Below are 23,826 nucleotides of genomic sequence, written 5' to 3' on the forward strand. Positions count from 1 at the left end.
TTTGGTATCAGGGTGATGGTAGCCTCGTGGAATGAGTTTGGGAGTGTTCCTCCCTCTGCTATATTTTGGAAGAGATTGAGAAGGATAGGTGTTAGCTCTTCTCTAAATGTTTGATAGAATTCACCTGTGAAGCCATCTGGTCCTGGGCTTTTGTTTGTTGGAAGATTTTTAATCACCATTTCAATTTCAGTGCTTGTCACTGGTCTGTTCATATTTTCTATTTCTTCCTGGTTCAGTCTCGGACGGTTGTGCATTTCTAAGAATTTGTCCATTTCTTCCAGGTTGTCCATTTTATTGGCATAGAGTTGCTTGTAGTAATCTCTCATGATCCTTTGTATTTCTGCAATGTCAGTTGTTACTTCTCCTTTTTCATTTCTAATTCTATTGATTTGAGTCTTCTCCCTTTTTTTCTTGATGAGTCTGGCTAATGGTTTATCAATTTTGTTTACCCTCTCAAAGAACCAGCTTTTAGTTTTATTGATCTTTTCTATTGTTTCCTTCATTTCTTTTTCATTTATCTGTGATCTGATCTTTATGATTTCTTTCCTTCTGCTAACTTTGGGGGTTTTTTTGTTCTTCTTTCTCTAATTGCTTTAGGTGTAAGTTTAGGTTGTTTATTTGAGATGTTTCTTGTTTCTTAAGGTAGGATTGTATTGCTATAAACTTCCCTCTTAGAACTGCTTTTGCTGCATCCCATAGGTTTTGGGTCGTCATGTTTTCATTGTCATTTATTTCTAGGTATTTTTTGATTTCCTCTTTGATTTCTTCAGTGATCACTTCATTATTAAGTAGTGTACTGTTTAGCCTCCATGTGTTTGTACTTTTTACAGATTTTTTCCTGTAATTGATATCTAGTCTCGTAGTGTTGTGGTCAGGAAAGATACTTGATACGATTTCAATTTTCTTAAATTTACCAAGGTTTGATTTGTGACCCAAGATATGATCTATCCTGGAGAATGTTCCATGAGCACTTGAAAAGAAAGTGTATTCTGTTGTTTTTGGATGGAATTCCCTATAAATATCAATTAAGTCCATCTTGTTTAATGTATCATTTAAAGCTTGTGTTTCCTTATTTATTTTCATTTTGGATGATCTGTCCATTGCTGAAAGTGGGGTGTTTAAAGTCCCCTTCTATGATTGTGTTACTGTCAATTTCCCCTTTTATGGCTGTTCGTATTTGCCTTAAGTATTGAGGTGCTCCTATGTTGGGTTCATAAATATTTACAATTGTTATATCTTCTTCTTGGATTGATCCCTTAATCATTATGTAGTGTCCTCCTTTGTCTGTTGCAGTAGTCTTTGTTTTAACGTCTATTTTGTCTGATATGAGAAATGCTACTCTAGCTTTCTTTTGATTTCCATTTGCATGGAGTATCTTTTTCCATCCCATCACTTTCAGTTTGTATGTGTCCCTAGGTCTGAAGTGGGTTCTTGTAGACAGCATATGTACGGGTCTTATTTTTGTATCCATTCAGCCAGTCTGCTCCAGGTTGGAGCACTGGATCTTACATTTAAGGTAGTTATCGATATGTATATTCCTATTCCCATTTTCTTAATTGTTTTGGGTTTGTTATTGTAGGTCTTTTCCTTCTCTTGTGTTCCCTGCCCAGAGAGGTTCCTTTAGCGTTTTTTGTAAAGCTGGTTTGGTGGTGCTGAATTCTCTTAGCTTTTGCTTGTCTGTAAAGGTTTTAATTTCTCCATTGAATGTGAATGAGATCCTTGCTGGGTAGAGTAATCTTGGTTGTAGGTTTTTCCCTTTCATCACTTTAAATATGTCCTGCCACTCCCTTCTGGCTTGCAGAGTTTCTGCTGAAAGGTCAGCTGTTAACCTTATGGGGATTCCCTTGTATGTTATTTGTTGTTCTTCCCTTGCTGCTTTTAATATTTTTTCTTTGTATTTAATATTTGATAGTTTGATTAATATGTGTCTTGGCATGTTTCTCCTTGGATTTATCCTGTATGGGACTCTGTGCTTCCTGGACTTGATTAACTGTTTCCTTTCCCATATTAGGGAAGTTTTCAACTATAATCTCTTCATATATTTTCTCAGTCCCTTTCTTTCTCTCTTCTTCTTCTGGGACCCCTATAATTCGAATGTTGGTGCGTTTAATGTTGTCCCAGAGGTCTGCGAGACTGTCTTCAATTCTTTTCATTCTTTTTTCTTTATTCTGCTCTGCAGTAGTTATTTCCAGTATTTTATCTTCCAGGTCACTTATCCGTTCTTCTGCCTCAGTTATTCTGCTATTGATTCCTTCTAGAGAATGTTTAATTTCATTTATTGTGTTGTTCATCACTGTTTGTTTGCTCTTTAGTTCTTCTAGGTCCTTGTTAAACGTTTCTTGTATTATTTCCATTCTATTTCCAAGATTTTGGGTCATCTTTACTATCATTATTCTGAATTTTTTTTCAGGTAGACTGCCTATTTTCTCTTCATTTGTTTGGTCTGGTGGATTTTTACCTTGCTCCTTCATTTGCTGTGTGTTTCTCTGTCTTCTCATTTTGCTTAACTTACTGTGTTTGGGGTCTCCTTTTCGCAGGCTGCAGGTTCGTATTTCCCGTTGTTTTTGGTGTCTGTCCCCAGTGGCTAAGTTTGCTTCAGTGGGTTGTGTAGGCTTCCTTGTGGAGGGGACTAGTGCCTGTGTTCTGGTGGATGAGGCTGGATCTTGTCTTTCTGGTGGGCAGGTCCACGTTTGGTGGTTGTTTTGGGGTGTCTGTGGCCTTACTATGATTTTAGGCAGCCTCTCTGCTAATGGGTGGGGTTGTGTTCTTGTCTTGCTAGTTGTTTGGCATAGGCTGTTCAGCACTGTAGCTTGCTGGTCATTGAGTGGAGCTGGGTCTTGGCATTTAATGGAGATCTCTGGGAGATTTTCGCCGTTTGATATTATGTGGAGCTGGGAGGTCTCTTGTGGACCAGTGTCCTGAAGTTGGCTCTCCCACCTCAGAGGCACAGCCCTGACGCCTGGCTGGAACACCAAGACCCTGTCATCCACACGGCTCAGAGTAAAAGGGAGAAAAAAAAGAAAGAAAGAAGAAAGTAAAATAAATAAAATAAAATAAAGTTATTAAAATAAAAAGTGATTATTTTAAAAAGTTTTTTAAATAAAAAAAAAGAAAGAAGAGCAACCAAACCAAAAAACACATCCGCCAATGATAACAAGTGCTAAAAACTATACTTAAAAAACAAAACATAAAACGGACAGACAGAACCCTAGGACAAATGGTAAAAGCAGAGCTATACAGACAAAATCACACACAGAAGCATACACATACACACTCACAAAAAGAGAAAAAGGGACAAAAAAATATATATCGTTGCTCCCAAAGTCTACCTGCTCAATATGGGATGGTTCGTTGTCTATTCAGGTATTCCACAGATGCAGGGTACATCATGTTGATTGTGGAGATTTAATCCGCTGCTCCTGAGGGTGCTGGGAGAGATTTCCCTTTCTCTTCTTTGTTCGCACAGCTCCTGGGGTTCAGCTTTGGATTTGGCCCCCTCTGCGTGTAGGTCGCCTGAGGGCATCTGTTCTTCGCTCAGACAGGACGGGGTTAAAGGAGCTGCTGATTCGGGGGCTCTGGCTTACTCAGCCCGGGGTAGGGAGGGGTACGGATGCGGGGCGAGCCTGCGGCGGCAGAGGCCAGCCTGACGTTGCACCAGCCTGAGGCGCGCCGTGTGTTGCCCCGGGGAAGCTGTCCCTGGATCATGGGACCTTGGCAGTGGCGGGCTGCACAGGCTCCCGGGAGGGGAGGTGTGGATAGTGACCTGTGCTCGCACACAGGCTTCTTGGTGGCGGCAGCAGCAGCCTTAGCGTCTCATGCCCGTCTCTGGGGTCCGCGCTGATAGCCGTGGGTCGGGCCCGTCTCCGGAACTCCTTTAAGCGGCGCTCTTAATCCCCTCTCCTCGTGCACCACGGAACAAAGAGGAAAGAAAAAGTCTCTTGCCTCTTCGGCAGGTCCAGACTTTTTCCCGGACTCCCTCCCGGCTAGCTGTGGCGCACTAGTCCCTTCAGGCTGTGTTCATGCCGCCAACCCCAGTCCTCTCCCTGGGATCGACCGAAGCCCGAGCCTCAGCTCCCAGCACCCCCCACCCCGGCGGGTGAGCAGACAAGCCTCTCGGGCTGGTGAGTGCTGGTCGGCACCGATCCTCTGTGCAGGAATCTCTCCGCTTTGCCTTCCGCACCCCTGTTGCTGTGCACTCCTCCACGGCTCCGAAGCTTCCCCCCTCCGCCACCCGCAGTCTCCGCCCGCGAAGGGGCTTCCTAGTGTGTGGAAACCTTTCCTCCTTCACGGCTCCCTCCCACTGGTGCAGGTCCCGTCCCTATTCTTTTGTCTCTGTTTTTTCTTTTTTCTTTTGCTCTACCCAGATACGTGGGGAGTTTCTTGCCTTTTGGGAGGTCTGAGGTCTTCTGCCAGCGTTCAGTGGGTGTTCTGTAGGAGTTGTTCCACATGTAGATGTATTTCTGATGTATTTGTGGGGAGGAAGGTGATCTCCACGTCTTACTCTTCTGCCATCTTGAAGCTCCTCCTTAAAGTGAAAACATTGTACACCTGTCATGGCTAATTTGACAATAAATATAAGTGCCAGTCATTCTCTTAATATACCTCTTGAATAAGAATCTTAGAGATGAAAAAAATATTGCCTCCAGAACGCCTGCTGATGGGCTAAATCTTGAGATGTCTTGTGTTTCCTATGCCTGGAATTGACTCTCCTTGGTGTGAAAGTGATCACCAATATACCACTTGAAGTTAGTGCTGAGACTCAGCTGCTGGGACAAGAGGAGCATTCACATAGGTTTTTGTGCACAATTAGTTTCAGTTCTACTGGCCAGCCTAAGGAAAGGGCACTTGGAATGGGATTGTTAGATATACTCTACTACTTTTATTTTACAACTTTTATTCAGTCAAGATTATTTCCTTGAGTGCCTGCTATGTTTCAAGGATTAGGCATACCAAAGAAGTAACACAAGGTCCCTGTCCCATCCACCCTGCCTCCATGACAAATTAGTAGATCATTACAGCATACGGAGAGGGAGGGTATGCCCAGAATGCTATGGAAGATCAGAGGAGAGCATCTAAAACTAACTTTACAGAAATGCACAAATCTCTATTTATACAAACATGACTTATATGCCTTGTTAATTGAATTCAATCGTGGTACCTATAAGAAGGAAATGTATTCTAGCAAATATTTTTTAAGATAAGATTTGCCAAAAACAGTGTGCTCTAAAAATAAATCAATGTAATGACTGATCTAGGAAATCTTAATTATTTCCTTAATTAATTCAATAGTCGGAGCCCTGAAAGAATTAATGACCCATTCACCAAAGTCATTGTGATAATGCTCAATTTAAAGATAGCTTTTCAACCTATTCTCCCAGCCTCCTTGTTGAACTGAAATTGTGGAAATTGTCCTCCGTTTCTACTCATTCACACCCCTCTTCAAACTGGTCACTGAAACACTGTTTATTCTGCCACCTAAATATTTCTTTAATCCATCCCATTTTTATCCTCATCACCATTATCGTAGTCTGTGTGTCCATCAAAGCTCATTTGGATTGTTACAATGATTTTCCATCTGGTCTTCCTGCTTCTAGTCTTACCGTCTTCTAATCCTCCTCCACCAACATGAAATCTACTTACATCTTATTCCCACTCAAAATCTTTCCAACCCTTGCCATCACTGACAGAATAAAGCCCTTAGGATGGCATATGTGGCCATTGACCACCCAGCCCTTGTCTGCCTCTCCGTATTTCACCTTGATCTCCTGCAACAGACCTCCTTGTGCCATGGCAGGTGGTAAAATTCCTAGAACATGCCCTGCTCTGGACATGCTGTTCCCTATGCAGTTCTCCCACTCCTAGGCTGGCAAGCTCTATGCGTCCTTCAAGACTCAGTCTGTAAATCCCTCCATTTGTGAGGTCCTTCTGGTAGTCTCATTCCATCACACTATCCCTGTACCTTGTACAATACCTCTGTTATGACATATATCTCCTCACTGTAATTTGTGAGAAATTCTTCCCCTCCCCAAAATAAGGTTTACCTCTAGTTAATGGAAAATTGAGGGGATCACCCCATCACTCTTCCTCTTTGGAGTCTTCCTGGGCAGGGAGAATAGGTATCAGTAATATCAGTAATATGGCCTCATATGATTTCTTACTTGAAATTCAGGGAGGACTTGAACACACTGAGGGGCTGCTCCAGAGCTTATTCCATTGACTGTGTCTCTTACACAGTCTGATGTCATATGCTTTCCTAAGTAAGTACCTTTGATGAATTGAAAAGAGCACCTCAGAGAACAACATATAAGACACTCTGCCTGGGGAGAAAGACCCGCAGGGCCCAGTAAACTTGCCAATGATGCATCGTTTTGCTGAGGCAGCAGCTTTTCTTGTCATGAGCCGCCGACTTCCTCTGGCCTATAGATGTCATGTTAAAGTTTAACGATATCTGGAGTGTACAAAGGAAGAACAAGGTAGGGACTTCCCTGGTGGTCCAGTGGGTAAGACTCCACGCTCCCAATGCAGGGGGCCCGGGTTTGATCCCTGGTCAGGGAACTAGATCCCACATGCCGCAGCTAAGGTCCTGCGTGCTGCAACTAAGACCTGGCGCAGACAAAATTTTAAAAAAAATTTTTTAATTGATAACATCCTTTGGGGGCATAGAAAGAGTGCATATGACCTCTCGTGTTACACCCAGCTCTTGCCTCAGCTCCCCCATCTAGGGTATTTGGGATTGGTTACCAGCTGATCTCTAATCTCCTGGATATAAAGATTTGGAAATGTTCTGATCCAAAAAAAACCTAAAAGAAAAGTAAGAAGAAATCTGGCTTTAAATGCTGCTTATTTCTTATTCATCATCTTCAAATATTGTCGACTAAATTACTGGTTTCCTGTTAGGTTTTGAGGATTTTTCCCCTTTGCGTATCCTCATGGAGAAGCCTGGCATCTCCACTTTTTCCAGCAGGAGTGGTTTTCTGCTTGAAGCAGGCCAATAGTGCCCAGGTCTAAGAGATCTAAAGAGTCAGAAAAAAATTCAAGCAATGGGCTTAGCTATGCATTTAGACATAGAGTCAGAGGATTATAAATCCAACCCAAAGCTGCATAGAAGTATGGAGCTGTAGGTTGCTTCCGCAGGGGACATACGAGAAAAATCGAATGATGGGAGTTCAGCATAATGGAAGGAGTGTGAACTTTGGGGCAAGGTAGGCTTGGATTTGAGCCCCACATACTAGTTGTGTGGTCTTAGATATGTCATTTAACTCCACTAAGCCTTGGTTTCCTCTTTGGTAAAATGGGATTAACAGAAACCTTTGTTATGGAATTGTTAACATCAGAGAGAATGCTTGAGGAATGCTTTGCACATTTCTCTTAAGAAATGGTAGTTATGAGCCCGGCCCCTCCGCCCCCTCCCGCGGCGCCATGCGCAGACTCAGTTCCTGGAGAAAGATGGCGACAGCCGAGAAGCAGAAACACGACGGGCGGGTGAAGATCGGCCACTACATCCTGGGAGACACACTGGGGGTCGGGACGTTCGGCAAAGTGAAGGCCCATAGAAACTTAGAATCCTGAAATTAGAACATTGGAGAGGAGGCTGTGAGTTGACTCCTGATAGGCCGTGAAGGATGAGACACAACTTCAAAAAGCAGAAAACCCTAGGAGCTGGAACATAATAGTCTGGCAGCAAGAAGTAACTCCCATGGATGTCACTGTGTGAGGGCATAGGGAGTAACTGATGCTCATACAAGGTGAACATTTGCTTGGTTCCCCGTCATCACTGTGTTCCATTTAAGAATTCTTGGATGGGACTTCCCTGGTGGCATAGTGGTTAAGAATCCGCCTGCCGAGCAACTAAGCCCATGCTCCACAACTACTGAGCCTGTATGCTGCAACTACTGAAGCCCACGTGCCTAAAGCCCGTGCTCCACAACACGTGCACCGCAATGAGAAGCTTGCTCACTGCAATGAAGAGTAGCCCCTGCTCGCCGCAACTAGAGAAAGCCCATGTGCATCAATGAAGACCGAACACAGCCAAAAATAAATAAATAAAATAAATAAATTTATTAAAAAAAAAAAAAAAGAATCTGCCTGCCAGTGCAGGGGACATGGGTTCAATCCCTGGTCCAGGAAGATCCCACGTGCCGCGGAGCAACTAAGCCCGTGTGCCACAACTACTGAGCCTGCACTCTAGAGCCTGTGAGCCACAACTACTGAGCCTGTGAGCCACAACTACTGAAGCCCACGTGCCTAGAGCCCGTACTCTGCAACAAGAGAAGCCACCACAATGAGAAGCCCACGCACTGCAACGAAGAGTAGCCCCCACTCGCTGCAACTAGAGAAGGCCTGCGCACAGCAATGAAGACCCAACGCGGCCAAAAATAAATAAATTTATTTTTTAAAAAAAGAAAAAAAAAAAAAAAGAAATGGTAGTTATGATTTTGGGTTTGTGTTGAGAGTGATATGATAGACTCTGATGTTCCACCCAATCCCCTGGGAGTGCTGTTGGCAGTGGTCTACATCCAGTGACTGCTCAAGCAGGGGTATACAAGGCCTGGCTATTTTGGTTCAACTTGAAATAACTCTGAAGGACCATTCTAGCTCCAGAGCTCTCCAGAGTTCAGCCAAGTCGACACTAGGCCTGCGTCGCAGCTCACCTTCTCCCTCTGCCCACTCCAGCTTTCTTTCATAACTTTCCATGGGTGTCAAGTCCAAGAGCACTCCTTAAAAACATCCTGCGTGCTAAACTCCATCCCAGAGTCACTTCCTGTATAACCTGACCTGTGACAAATGACAAGGGAGGTATCCAGTCCTATGTTATTAATCACCCGTTGATCTGAAGCCCAGAGAAGATCCTGGGCACCTTGGCTAGGTGTCGGGAAATATTTTAGAAAGACAGGCAAAGCATCAGAAAAACTGTGAGGGAAAGAGGAAATACCTAGAGACATGTGGAATTTGCCCATGGGAAGGTGTCTGATAATTTACAGAAATTAAAAACATCCTAAATCCTATTCCACATGATCCCAGGAGCATGAAAGTGTTTTCTAATATCAACTTCCTGAAAGGAACTTGACTCTGAGATTCACATCAATATAATTACACATATGTAATGATTAGTCTTTTCCAGTATCGAACTTTTAATTCCCTTTTCAATGGCAAGGACCCAGCTAGAGACCTTCCTGGAAGCAGAGCTGTGTTTCCCTTTCCCATGACTGTGTGGGTGACCAAGCAGTTATTTTGGAGCCGAGCTGTACTGCAGGCCACTTTCTGTTGCCTGGTGGTGTTTAGGCTGGGAACCCTTGTACCACTCAGGTGCAGGTGGAGTTAGAATCAGGAGGCCGGACAAAAGATAATACTTGGGACTCCAATCCTGGAATAATTGCTAGGGTTAAGTTTGACTCTGCTTTGGACAGGGACTCCATCTCCAGGAGCAGTCTTATCCCAACATGATCCTTCTCTGTTCTTTCCTGCACTGATCTCACTGGGTATTAGGAGTTGAAGACCCAGGAGGACCTCTTCAGGGAAGATGAGCTACTGCTAATCTTCAGCTAATAGCCTGGTCATATCATTTAGTAGCTGATCAACAAACACTTCCTGAGGATCAGGTACAAGGCCCTGGGCTATGCCCCATGAGCGCAAACACTGGGGAGCACACTTCTACCTCTCCTGGTAACAGACAGGAACGGGGACGTGAACATGGAGAGGCAGCAGTAGGACAGGTTCATGGTACACATAGTGAGTGCCAGGAGATTGGAGGAAAGAAGATGGCTTTTCCCAAGTCACTTTTTCAGATGTCTCTAAATCCCAGGTCTCTGCAGTCCTGAGAACGCTCAGGCAGTGCCTTGCCCATGGGAGGCCCTCAATAGATACATACTGAGTTGAGCATTTTCCCCAGTGGTTTGTCATCCATTTTTTGGCCTTCAAATAACACAATATTCAGTTTGCAGCAGATGTGCAAAATTTTTTTCAGTGGTGACTTCTCTGCGCTGCCGTACAGCCCTCAGGGGACTCTTGGTCTCAGTATTGGTGGCCTTGCTGTGCAGAGGCACAGAGATGACAGGGATGTGCCAGAGACCTCAGGAGTGCTGCTGAGCTCAAGGCTCCCGCCTCTCCTGCATTCACCCCTACTCTTCAGGCTGAAGAACTGCTGAAGGAACTCTGACACATGTCCACAAGTCTTGCCACCTCTGTTTGCTCTCTCCACCATACTGCAAGGCCTAGACCGTGGTTTCACCTGATGTCCTGGGGAGGTGATCACCCCACCCCACCTCCAGTGCATGTGAGGAGATACATTTCCAAGCCCAGGAATTATTCATAGACCAAGAGGTACCTGTTGCTGCTCAGCCACTGAAGTAATTATATCTGGAAGAACCCTCAGGAAACTTAAGCTCAGGGACTGGGAGGGCACTTACCTCAAAGCACATCCTTGACTTTTACCTCAGCCCAAGTTCAGAGGCTCTGCCTCCGGGCAAATTTAGGATAGTGTGGGATGAGGTTGGAAGGGACACCTTATCAGCCCCTTCCCATCTCTGTCATTCTCTATCCCTTCTTTATTAGACAGTTGAAGAGTTGTCAATCTTATATTCAGGGTCATGCAAAGAAAACTTCATTCCCCTCCCCAACCCCAGACTATCACCCCTAAGGCCCTTTCATACAGAAATTCAGGAGCCCCACTGCCACCTGGGATGTAGTCTAGGAAACAGTGGGCCTGGGGAGGACAGAGGGAGGCACAGCCTCAGCATCCAACCTGAGAAGATCCTGCAGCAGTTCCCTCTGTGTGAGGCCGGAGGGGTGCACTGGAGGATCTAAGAGGATTGTTTCCGTAGTTCACAGCGGAATGTAAAATGACCAGACTCATAGTGGGATAATAGTTTCACCTAATGGTCTTCACTGTCTGAGGCCTGCTAGAGGCAGTTTCCAGAATTGAATGAATTCTGTTTAGTTACCCTTCCCATTTACTTTGAGCAATGGCCCTGAGTTTTTCAAATTAATTAAACTAGCGATAAATGTCTTAATAAACATCCACCTTGTAAAGCTACCTGATTACCCTTTTTGGATTTTTTTTTTTCACTTATTTTATCCTCACTTAAGAGAAGATGGACCTGTGATTACTCTGGTCAGCTAAGAACAGAATCAGAGGCTCTGGGCACATAAAGGCATAAAGGGACACAAGGTCATTTACACAGAGGGAAACTGAGACTCAGAGAAAGAAATGACTTGCCCAAATTCTCTTGGTCTCAGAATTTGCCTTTCCTTACTCCCTCATGCCCCTCCTGCCCCAAACTCCCTGCTCAAAGCTGAACACAGAAGACTTTCCTCCCTGGCATGGAACATCCTCAGGGCACCTATCCCATACCCATCTACTTCCCCACCCACTGATGGAGGAACATCTGGATCCTCACCCAGGAAAGAGAAAGGAGAAGGCTGGTCATGACCGCCAAGACGCAAGTCTGACTGAGAACCTTAAAGAGCACAGATACAGGAAGGAGGCAGCAGCAGGCAGGGGTCTGGGGCAGCCCCCAGCCCACCTGCTTCCTAGACGAGAGACCCTAGAGGCCAGGAGAGGAAATGTTCTGGAACAGACTCCCTGCCACTGATGGCAGAACTGGGGTGAGAAGGGAGCTCTTTCTCTGAATTAGGCTTGATGATACCTGCCAGCTTTATTTTCTGATGATGTAGCTCATGACAAAAGGGCAGTGAATTTTGTGCTACTTAGCCATTGAAAGTAAATGGTGATTGGGGACTTGAACTTTCCAGCCAGAACTGGGCAGCTGCCCACTGTCATGAAAGGTAGAGTTTGAAAAATCTGGCAGGAAGGAGCAGAATTCCTCTGTAGTATTGAACCCACAAGCCTAGTGCTCTGAAGTTGGTACTCTTGGTACGTGAGAACATGAAAACTGAATAAAAAGTGAGAGTTGTGGGACTTCCTTGGCGGTCCAGTGGTTGAGACTTCGCCTTCCAATGCAGCGGGTGCAGGTTCGATCCCTGGTCAGGGATCTAATATCCCACATGCCTCACGGCCAAAAAAAAAAAACAAAGCATAAAACAGAAGCAGTATTGTAACAAATTCAATGAAGACTTTTAAAATGGTCCACATCAAAAAAAAAATCTTAAAAAAAAAATAAACTGAGCACTTAAAGAAAAAAGTGAGAATTGTGCTGACAAAGCAGGAGCACAATTCTAGAGTGGTGTTTGTCCTGGAGTTCAAATATCCACTTTTTCTCCCCCTTATCCCTGCAGTCCTTGCCCCGAGAGCTGCTAGTGACCAACAGGTGCTGGAGAAGGGTGAATCTAGTCCCATGATCCCCAGACCATCAGCATGGGCATCACCTTGATCTTGTTAAGCCCCATCCCAGACCCACTGGGCCAGATACTCTGGGAGAGGGACCCAGCATTCTGTTTTAACAACTATCCAGGTGATTCCAGCGCAGGCTCCAGTTAGAACCACTGGTCCAGAGCATGGTATGGTTCTGAATTTGTTTATTAAGGAAACTATTTTCAGGAGAGCTAGCCATTGCCTCCTACCTTACCTCCCCACTCCATCCCCCTCCACCACTGGGACAGCTGCTATTGGGAGATCTGGGGTTTGCCCCATTGCTTTCCCAGGCCTCAGCATTTGTAAAATAAACCATCTTTCCACCACCTGCTTGGTTTCTGGCCCCAGCTGACTCACTGCTCTCCTGGGACTCCCAGTTTTGTTCCAGTGAGGTTGTCTCCAGTTAAATGATGGGAAGGGGGTCATTCATCAGTGTGGCTTTGTACCATCAGTGGGACCACAGACCAAGAGCCAGGCCCTGGACCCTGCCTCAGAGGCTTCTCTGCTCTGATGAGAGACTTTTCAAGGGAGGCCTTGGCTGTCCTTCTCAGGAGAAGCAATGAGAATGACCTGCCTGGTCCTAGCTAGGGACACCAGCATCTGTGAGTGACTGAGTGAGCTCTGGGGAACTTGGGACTCCAATCCAGGAGCTGTGAGCTCTGCTTGTTCGTACCTCCCCCTTTACCTGCCAGCAGGATGGGCAGTCACCTGCGGACTGCAGGGGGAAGAGTCTGAAGCTACAGTTCACTCTTGTAGCTTTAATGCCAAAGAGAACCAATTATGATTTTTGAAAGAGATCGGGGCTCTGGAGTAACTTAAATACACTTTTCCAATTTTTTTTCTTTTTATTCTAATTAATGCCAAGGCATTAAAAGGTATGGTGGCTGTTGGAACTGTGTCGTGTCTCATCCTCCACCTCACTCACTCCTTCCCGAGTGTTAGGAGCATGTCAGGAGTGTATCAGAGGAAGCTCTGCCTTTGTCCCCATGGAATTAAATACAGCTGCCAGGCCTCTGAGGGGTTTGGGTTGATGGCATATATTTGATATTTTATACTTTTCTTCTGACCTAGTCTGGGGAAAATAGCCTTGGGATATGGAGAAGATGCAAATCTGTGCCTTGAGAGCCCCGCGGGGCAGATTTCCAAAATAGTGGCCAACCCCATAAGCTCGGGGACACTGCACAGGTGGACGTGTAGCCAGGACCCACCTGAGCATTCTTGTCCAGGGAGGACTGGCTTCTGTTCCGTGAGTGCACAGCCTCATCGCTAAGGCCGTGTTATGTTCAAGTCCATTCAGCCTAAGGGAAGAAGAGGTCACAGGAGGCAGAGGAGGTTGGTAGGGAAAATACACAGGGTTTTTATGTATATTATGTCTCTTGTTTTGAGCCTCACAATAATCCTTTGAGAGATGTAGTGTTAATCTTGTTTTGTAGCTAAGGAAACGGAAGCTCCAAAGGATTAAGGGACAGGTCTGAGGTCACAAGCTGAGAAGTGGCAGAGCAGGGCCTTGACTCCAAGCCCAGGGTTCATCCTCAGTGAAGCTTCCCAGGGCCCTTCCCCTCTCTGCTCTCTTTGCCTCCACGTCAACTCCAAGGGAACGTGAGTGACCTGATAGGGTAATTGAAAAGGAGACTGCACCAGGACTCAGAAATCATGGCCTCTTCATTATGGGATGTGTCCAGCCTAGAACCCACCACATTTGTTGGTACTGGCCAATAAACAGTTTTCTGCTGAGGGGCAAGGAGACTGGGGGAAAGGCTTCAGGATTATGAGAACCAGTGAGGATGCTGAGCTTGACATGGTGCTCCTGACCCTGGCCACCCAGGCCACTCCCCTTAACCCCAGAAATTCCCAGGCTTGACAAATAGCATGTGCATTTGCCCTTTGCAAAAAAAAAAGAAAAAGAAAAAGGCAATAAAATGTGTTGTCAAACTGTCTTTAGGGTTGGGTGCAAGGGGATGTCTATTGTATTTCCTTTTTAAGTAATTTAGTTACTGAAGTATAGCTGATTTACAGTGAATGTTGTGCTAATTTTTGCTGTGCAGCATAGAGATTCAGTTACACATATATACATTCTTTTTCATATTCTTTTCCATTATGGTTTATCACAGGATATTGAATATAGTTCCCTGTGCTATACAGTAGGACCTTGTTGTTTATCCATTTTTATCCATTCTATATATAATAGTTTGCATCTGCTACTCCCAAACTCCCAGTGCTTCCCTCCCCCACCCCCCCTGCCCCCAGCAACCACAAGTCTGTTCTCTATGTCTGTGAGTCTGTTCCTGTTTCGTAGATAAGTTCATTTGTGTCATATTTTAGATTCCACATATAAGTGATATCATATGGTATTTGTCTTTCTCTTTCTGACTTACTTCGCTTAGTATGATAATCTCTAGGTCTGTCCATGTTGCTGCAAATGGCCTTATTACCTTCTTTTTATGGTTGGGTAATATTCCGTGGTATATATGTAGCATATCTTCTTTATCCATTCATCTGTCAATGGACATTTAGGTTGTTTCATGTCTTGGCTATTGTGTATAGTGCTGCTGTGAACATAGGGGTGCATATATCTTTTTGAATTATGTTTTTTCTGGATATATGCCCAGGAGTGGGATTGCTGGATCACATAGCAACTCTATTTTTAGTTTTTTGAAGAACTTCCATACTCTTTTCCATAGTGGCTGCACCAGTTTACATTCCAAGGGGTTGTCTATTTGCCCCAAAATGCAATTCTGGGCTTTCTTTGCAAATTATCTGAAGCAACGTTGTAGGCATAGTTGTATGAGAGGATGTGTGTGTGTGCGTGTGTGTGTGTGTGTGTGTGAAAGAGAGAGAGAATATGAGCTTCACACAAATACAAAGTGTTGAGTTTTTTTCTAACAAGCCTGGCTGAGTTTTCAGTAATTCTATAGCTGTGATATGACTAGTCCACTGAGGTATTCAGCACTGGCTAGAAAAATACAACCCAAATTTATTCAATCAATAGCAAGAAACAGTGACGCTTCTAAGAGTCACTTTACTGTAAAAGTGGCCTCACCATGAGAAAGATAGGTGAGTTTGCTTTCCTTCAGGCCTAGCTCAGGTTTTCTGTCCTTCTGGTAACTTCACCGGGTACAAGGAATCCACATAGGAATGGGGACGCCTTGGCTCTTGAAGCATCGTCACTGATATCTCAGTAAGTCTAGCCCTCTCGTTAGCCCTGCTCTTACAAGCGCTACGACAGCAGGTTTGAGGATCTGCTCAGAGGGTCTTAACTGCCCTTGTTGAGTCTGGCTTGGACCATCTGTGCTAACAGAACACGTAGTCCTCCCTCCCATGCCATTGACTTGCACACAGTGACCTCCACCTTCCAGACGGAATGTGTTTTGCCTGCCCCATGTGCATGTCCTCTGCCTACCACGGCATGTGGCGCCGAGCTCAGCCAGTTCTGTGACCCAAGCAAGGACTGCCAACAGGGCTCCCTGAGGCCCCATGCCTGGCATCTGAACCTACAGATATCTATTTGCATCATGAAAAGCACCCAATTCCCTCAGTTTGCATGTAGAATGGCTGGTTATTGGGGCAAGAAGGTGCTGCGTTTGTTAAGGACTAGCTGGGGCCAGTGGCTGCAGGAGTCTGGGTGACCACTGTTCCTCTCTCCCTCTGAACTCTGCCTTCCCTCCTCAGGGCCGGACCTCTCCCCCAGGAGCCACGTGGCCACCTGGCTCCAGGGCAGCCTCCTGGTGCTACATTCTAGGTACCAAGTACCTGCATGGGCCCCATCATTCCCAGCCTAACTGCCGAGCTCTGGAGTCCATCTCCTCTGAGAGTAGGGAGCCAGGGCCTGCATGGGGCCAAGCTCTGGCCCTGCTGCACTGGGGGCAACCCGCTATACGACACAGTACAGCTGCATTTCTCCCTGCAATTACCCTCCCTCATCTTCTACCAGAGCGAGCTGGCTGCCTTTTCTAGCCGCAGCCTCAGCAGTTCCTGGGCAGATTTTGTTGGTTTATGACTAAGCAAGAAAAGTGGGCTCCTGGGCCAGAAGCTCGGCAGGAGTTGTGTCCCTTCAAAGAAAATGTAAATTGGCATGGACGGTGCAGAGGCTAAGAACTCTGGGGCCCTGCTGTTAGCACTCGTGCCCCTCTCCTCCCTGAGCCTCAGAAAGCCAGGCCGCTTGTAGTGTGCGAACACAGGGGCAGGACTGCACCCCAGGGATGGATTCACACTTCTCAGCTCAGCGTACTCACGCCCTGGCCCTGAGAAGATGAGCTAATGTGGCTGTTCCTCCGTGACGTTAAAGTGCTTTTTTTTTTTTAATTTATTTATTTCTTTTTGGCTGCTTTGGGTCTTCGTTGCTGCACGCGGGCTTTCTCTAGTTGCAGCGAACGGGGGCTACTCTTTGTTGTGGTGCACGGGCTTCTCATTGCGGTAGCTTTTCTTGTTGGGGAGCACGGGCTCTAGGTGCGCAGGCTTGAGTAGTTGTGGCACATGGGCTCAGTAGTTGTGGCACACAGACTTAGTTGCTCTGCGGCATGTGGGATCTTCCCGGACTGGGGCTCAAACCCATGTCCCCTGCATGGGCAGGCGGATTCTTAAACACTGCACCACCAGGGAAGTTCCGACATTAAAGTGCTTTTACACAGCATCTGCTCCTGAATCTGGCAGACGGCTGCGTGCACATGCCCTTATACGACACGGATAAGGAAAGCCAGGAAGTCTTTGACCCACAAGAAGTGTAAATGTAAAGTTAAGACAGAATAGAGGCTGGGATGCCATCCCACCCCTAGGGTGCTGGGTGCCTTGTCCCTCCCTCTCGGGCCCCCGAGGACAACTTGTTCAGCTCTTGCTTCCTCCCCCAGCCACCCCCCATCCTGGCATGGCCTTTCCACACTCCCGGACTCTTGCGCTTTTGGAGGCCAGGTGCCCACCTCCTGCAACCCTCCACCTCCCCTCTGCCTTCTTGAAGGGCCGTGAAACCATGGCCAGCTCCCCTTTAACTGCATGTGGCCCAGGATCTGAGAAAGTTGTGATGGCTCGTGCCCTCTTCACGACTCAGGTAGCTTGCACTTATAATCTACCTGCCTCACAGGTAAGCTGGATTGAAGAAGGCCCAGTGAGTGGGGAGCTTTCTACATGTTAGCTCCTCTTATCTGGATGCACCACGCCAGAGTCCCTGGGATTGACCCTGTGATGGGTTAAAAAAAAAAAAAAAGCGGTTCTCCTACCCAAGGGTATTGACTGTGAGGCAGAAAATGCAATTAACCTTGACTAGTTTAGGTCACTGGCCCAAGCCTGCTTACTGCTTGCTGTCTCAGCGCCTTCCCTAAAGAACTGACAAACCATAGAGAACTAGAACCAGGCCCTCCAGGAAGGAGCACCAATATGAATTCTCCTGACCTCTGAGTTTCAAAATGATTCTAAGGGGCTCATGAATCATTCTGGGCACCATATAGAGAGAATTAAAAGGATGCATGTGTACGCACTATTATTTTCAAATGTGTGTAGGTGCTATTGTGGTTCATAAAATGTAAATTTAGTTTTTAGATGGGTGTTTAGTACGTTATTGTGACCCACTAATGTCCTTGTGAAGAGAATAACCTCTGAGGTTTAGATGGATTTGTGTGCTCTGCCTCAGCTCGCTTGTCCTGAAGATAAACGGCCTCAGGCTTGGAGCCCCGACTTTTTGACTAAACAGTAATCACCTGTCAGCGTGAGTGCCTGTTTCTCCAGTATAATCGATGGTACAACATTGAGCACACAACATGCGGGTTAGCATAGCAGCAGGGCAACCGCCAGCAAAGGGAAAAGGAGACAGAACTCGCTGGACTTTGCCGTCCCACCAAAAGAGAAAGCCGGCTGCCAGAGAATATTCCAGAAAGCCCCAACTTAAGGCAGGGAGACCACGGAGAGGGAATCCTCGGACATGGCTGGCATCTGGAAGTGCAAGGCCAGGAAGTTTTAAATTCCTAAACCCTAGGCCTTGCCAGAGGCTTGCTGTAGGAACCCAACAGGAGGGTCCAGCTGAATGTGACTTTTCCCCCAAAGACTGCCTGGGGCCACTCCACCAGCCACAGGAGCGGGTGCTCCAAGGGAGGGGCGATTGCAACTCTGTGTGAAAGGTGTCCCAGCAGCTCTCAGTAGATCCTGCCTTTGTGTTTCTTCTGGGGTTTTAAACTTCATGGGATTCCGCTCTAAGGAGGAGCTCTGCTTCTACCTCTCTCCCTTCCTTCCCTCCAACCTTGGAGACACAGCAAGGGAAGATGCTTGTCTTCATTAGTCCCCACGAGAGCTTCGTGGCTCAAAACCATGCCTCCACCACGGGTAAGTGGGAAGCTGAGGAACTCTGACTTCCTGGTGGGGAGCAGGGGTTTCACCAGATGCTGAGAAATAATGATAAAAAGATCCTTTTTCACTGATAAAGGGAATGTACAATGGGATGTGTCTTTTTTTCTTTTTTTACAACTACCTGAAGAGAAAAGCCATGCTTCCTTTTTCTTCCTGTGAAGTGGAAGAACTCTGAGGTTGGATCTGCTGAATTTAATGTTCTTACCAGCTAAGAGCCCTACAAGTGTATTTGAGCTGCCAACCCATGAGTATGAGTTGTTTTTGTGGAAGACATGATTCTTTTTTTTTTAACATCTTTATTGGGGTATAATTGCTTTAACACAATGGTGTGTTAGTTTCTGCTATATAACAAAGTGAATCAGCTATACATATACATACATCCCCATATCTCTTCCCTCTTGCGTCTCCCTCCCACCCTCCCTGTCCCACCCCTCTACGTGGACACAGAGCACTGAGCTGATCTCCCTGTGCTGTGTGGCTGCTTCCCACTAGCTATCTATTTTACATTTGGTAGTGTATATACGTCCATGCCACTCTCTCACTTCATCCCAGCTTACCCTTCCCCCTCTCCATGTCCTCAAGTCCATTCTCTATGTCTGTGAGAAGACATGATTCTTATCAAAAGTCCATGTGATTTCTATCACAGAGGCGCAATTTCCCCATGGCTGCCCCAGGCTTCTGCTAATATGGCTGTTGTATGTAAGGAAGGGAACTTCTTCAGCTATTAAAACTCACACCAGGAGGGACAAATTAGGGGTATGGAATTAACAGATACAAAGTACTGTTTATAAAATAGGTGAACAACAAGGATATACTCTATACCTCGGAATTATACCAATTATCTCGTAATAACCTGTAATAAAGTATAATCTGCAAAAATACCGAATCACTATGCTGTACACCTGAAACTAACATAATATGTAAATCAACTATACTTCAATAAAAAAAAAAAACTCACCCCAGCTGATCACAGTGTAGTAGCCAGCTTGGTGCAAAGGACAATTTGTAGAGAAAAATATTCATAATATGCAACTGTCTCTTAGTATTCCATTTCAATTGCTTTGAGAGAGATAACGGTACAGGACATGCTGCTTGAGACCGGGTTAAGCATATTTTCTCTGTTCCCAGAAGAACCTTAAAAATGACTTTAAACTTTTCCCACACTCTGGGGCATCAGTAAGGAAAGAGTTGACAGCCCCTGCCCACAGTGACAGTTGTTGATGGAGTCCTTTGAAAGACCTGGTTTGTGGCCCACTGCCCTGAAGTCCCAGTGTGATTCATAACAAGTCTCTGTTGTGAGAGTAGCTCTTGCTGGTGGGAGACTGAAGGGTGTAAGAATGGGGCCAGCTGCCTCAAGGTTATGTTGTGGGCGGGAGTGTGAGGCCAGCAGAAGAGCAGGGGAGGTGCCCACATGGCACCACCTTCCTTAGTTGAGCTGTCCACTCACTCATCCTTCCAATCCTGCAAGCGTAAGCTTCTTAAGATACTTGCTGAGAGATTTGATAGCCTGTCCTAGTTCTCCTTGGAAAGTATAGGGTGAGCTGGCAGAAGGGACGGAGACGAGGGGTAAACGGTCTTAAAGATCTCTCCATTCCAGGAGCAGGGCCAGGTCCTTCTGTAATTACCCATGGCCTTGGGCCTTGTCATAGGTGAGACAGTTTGGATCTTATAAGACCACCTTGATTTGCCTGCAGAATTAAACACACATCCACCAGAGATGAGCATCTCAGCTGAGCTGCGGAGACCACTGGGGACAGGCCCAGAGGTGCTGTCTTGCAGAACTCCAGCTGTTCGGACACTTCCCTGCAAGTCATTCTCCCAGCTCATCAGAGATACCCAGGCAGGTCCCTGAGGAGAAGGTTATGGGTTTAGAAGTGGCCTAATTTCTTGACATTTTGTAAAACCTTTTAGCCACCCCTCCACCTTCTATCCGTTGATTCAACAAATAATTATTGAGGACACACCTGCCATATGCCAAGCCCTGTGCTAAATTCTGGGGGGGGGGGGGCTCCTACCCTCATGAAAAGTGTGGTGTAGAAAGGGAGCAGGTGATAAATAAGTAAACAAATGAACACGATAATGACCGGCCGTTGTCAGTGCCATGAAGGAAATAAGCAGGATAAATAAATGAGATAGATAGTGACAGGGAGGGGCTGTTCTGTAGGGAAAGACCTCTCTGCAGCAAGGACATTTGAGTTGAGACCTCAAGGAGATGAAGAGCTGGAGGAAGGGCATCCCAGGCAGAGGGGATACAAAGACGCAGAGGCAGAAACGCCTCGGCATGCTCAGGAACAGAGAGACGGTGGCCGGAGAGTGGTGAGAAGAATGATTTGGGGTGAGTTCAGAGAGGAGGCAGGAGCCAGGTCGTGTAGGGCCTTGGAGGCCACGGTCAGAGCTTGGATTTTATTCTGAGAGCAAGAGAAGCCCCTTGCTGACAGTGTTACACACAAGCGGCAACGTCATTAAAGGTCACTGCGTGCTCGCTGCAGTTAAGAGCTGTGAGGCATATCTATATGTGCTGCTGTAGAAAGAGTCACAAGATACCCTACGTGGGGAAAAATCCCAAGAAGCAGAATACAGTATAAAATATGCTGCTAATGTCTTTTTTTTTTTTTTTTTCGCTACGCGGGCCTCTCACTGTTGTGGCCTCTTCCGTTGCGGAGCACAGGCTCCGGACGCACAGGCTCAGCGGCCATGGCTCACGGGCCCAGCCGCTCCGCGGCATGTGGGATCCTCCCGGACCGGGGCACGAACCCGTGTGCCCTGCATCGGCAGGCGGACTCTCAACCACTGCGCCACCAGGGAAGCCCTGCTAATGTCTTTTTAAAACAGGAGATGTATATGTATATAGGCTTGCCGGTGTATAAAATAACCTCATTAAGGATACCCAAGAAGCTGGTGAGGGTTTGCTTCTGGGGATGGGGAACTGCAGCATAGGTAAAAGGGAGACTCTTCATAGTATTTTCTTTTGTATGTTTGAATATCTTACTATGTGTCTGTATTACTTATTCATTAAAAAAAGACAGTTTGTCTAAATTGCGGTCACCCTGGCCGCCATGTGGAGAAAGGGTGAGCACAGAAGCAGAGGACTGGCTAGCAGGCTCTGGCCGTGGTCCAGTTGCGGGTGGTGGTGGCTTCACCTAGGGAGTTGGTGATGGGGATGGAGACAAGCAGGAGGGTTCATGATGCACTTTAGAGGCAGAGCCAGCTGGGCTTGGTGAGTTCCACACGACAGTCCAGAGGAAAGCTGTGTGCATTATAGGTGGGAACTGGGCCTACCTGACTCTGTCTGCCTTCTCTGACATCTTTGTGGATGGAAGGGTTCTTGGTCTCCTTCCAGGTGCTGAAAGCCTCAGAATTCCTGAGAATGTTGAATCCATCACGCTATGGAGGACACAGTTATGGACATGTGCCCCTTTCACATCCTTATGCAACTGTTACAAACGATTTTTAACGACCAACAAAACAAAGTTATACTGAAGAAGCCCGCCCATTTCTCAACGGAGCTTGCTTTCTTTGCAGAGAGATGCCAAAGGCCAATACCTGTTTGACCTTCTTTGCCACCACCTGAATCTGCTTGAGAAAGACTATTTTGGGATTCGCTTTGTGGACCCTGATAAGCAGCGGGTAAGTCAATATTCAAAGCACAGATCGAGGAGAGGGTTGGTCAGTAAGCCTGAGGCCCTGAACTGTCTGTCACTCATGTTCAGAGTTTAGCCGCAGGAGTCGGGGACCAACCGGACCCTGCAGTTCGGTGTCACCTCTTCAGATCATATTGTGAGACCTGGAAGACCCCGTAGCAGAGCTCAGCTGGAGTGGTCCATCGTTTTTTAGATGCTGAAATGGCAGCCTCGAGAGCTGAAGTGATTTGTCCAAAGCTGCCCAGTTAGAGTCAGGGCAGCTGGGCAGGTGTTGTGGTCTCAGAGCCCAGGTCACAGGCTGAGGCTCTCCGGCCCCTCTCTAGTAAATGGGCTGATTCGCCTTGTTCTGCTTAGGAAGGGTCTCACCTAAGTGCCACAACAACCCAATCCGGGCAGGACAGAGAAGGAGCCGAACTGACGTGGGCTTTTCAGCCCTTGCAAATCCTGCAATTCTTGTTCTGCTCTACACAACGTGGGCGGCTCTACAGACTCAAGGCATTGACAAGGACTGTGATATTCCGGACAGATACAGAAACAAGGCCCCTGACTACCCCTCCAGCTTCATCTCCCCGACCATCTCCACCCTGCTGTGGCCCCGCCGGACCATACTGTGGCTCTCCACACACATCAGTCTTCTCTTCAGAGCCTTCACCTGTACAGTTCTCCTCTGGAACATCGCTTCCCCTTCCCTCACTTCTCTACTCTCCACACTTTCCTTCTGGCTAACTCCTTCTCACATGTAAGGTCTCAGCTTAGGCTTCGACTTCCTCCCGGAAGCCTTCCCTAAACCCTACTCTGACTGAGGGGGCCCCCCTGATGTGTCCCCATGTGCCCTGTTCTACCCCTATTGGAGTAGAACTTATTACACCATGCTGGTATCACCTGTTTGATTACCTGTGTTCCTTGCAAAAATATGAGTTCCATGAGGGCGTGGACTTTATCTCATTCATCACTGTAACCCATGGAACTAGCACAGGGCCTAGAATGCAGTGGATGCTCAATAAATATCTGCTGAAGGAATGGTGAGTGGGTGAGTTAGTGGGTTATAGGGCCATGTTCCTGCCCTCCACTTGCCCAGCTACCCTTCAGGCCCACACCTGCAGTTCCTATAACTTCTGTCCATCAGCCCTTTGCTCGATGTGGGGAGGTTCTCTCTGGCATCCCCACCGAAGTGGGAAAGTATGCAGAAGCGTTCAGGCCTCACTGCCTCCCTTCCCCACACCCACTGTCATCTACCATCCTCCAAAAGCACTGTCACCACGAGCCCCAGCGGGCCCCCCTTTCGTGGGTCCACTCATTTTTTTCATAGCTCCAAACATGAGCTTCATCTCTGTCACCACTGGGGACCTTGGAGCCCTGGAGGGCGCAGCCTCCCAGCAGTGCCCAGGGCCACAGGTAACTCCCTCTCCAAGCCAGAATCAAGTGGTGTTATTTGTTTCATTCATTCATTTATTCATTCATTTATTAATTAATTATTTGGCTGCATCAGGTCTTCATCGCTGCTCCCAGGCTTTATCTAGTTGCAGCGAGCAGGGGCTACTCTTC

General features: G+C 46.7%; 1 protein-coding gene across 6 annotated transcripts in view; it reads left to right on the forward strand.

Moving 5' to 3' along the window:
- Window positions 1-23,826, forward strand: part of FRMD5 (FERM domain containing 5) — a gene marked incomplete at both ends in the record, with an annotated part of 347,778 nt that overhangs the window by 278,871 nt on the left and 45,081 nt on the right. For 5 of the 6 annotated variants that reach the window (XM_079700554.1, XM_079700551.1, XM_079700550.1 and 2 more), the window contains one exon: window positions 22,163-22,267. The exons of the other annotated variant lie outside the window; for it this stretch is intronic. In XM_079700554.1, coding sequence (XP_079556680.1) covers window positions 22,163-22,267 — 105 coding nt within the window. The remainder of the gene's footprint in view (window positions 1-22,162; window positions 22,268-23,826) is intronic. 6 annotated transcript variants of the gene reach the window in all.

Source organism: Hyperoodon ampullatus, assembly GCF_949752795.1.
Source record: "Hyperoodon ampullatus genome assembly, chromosome: 3".
Lineage (NCBI taxonomy): Eukaryota > Metazoa > Chordata > Mammalia > Artiodactyla > Ziphiidae > Hyperoodon > Hyperoodon ampullatus.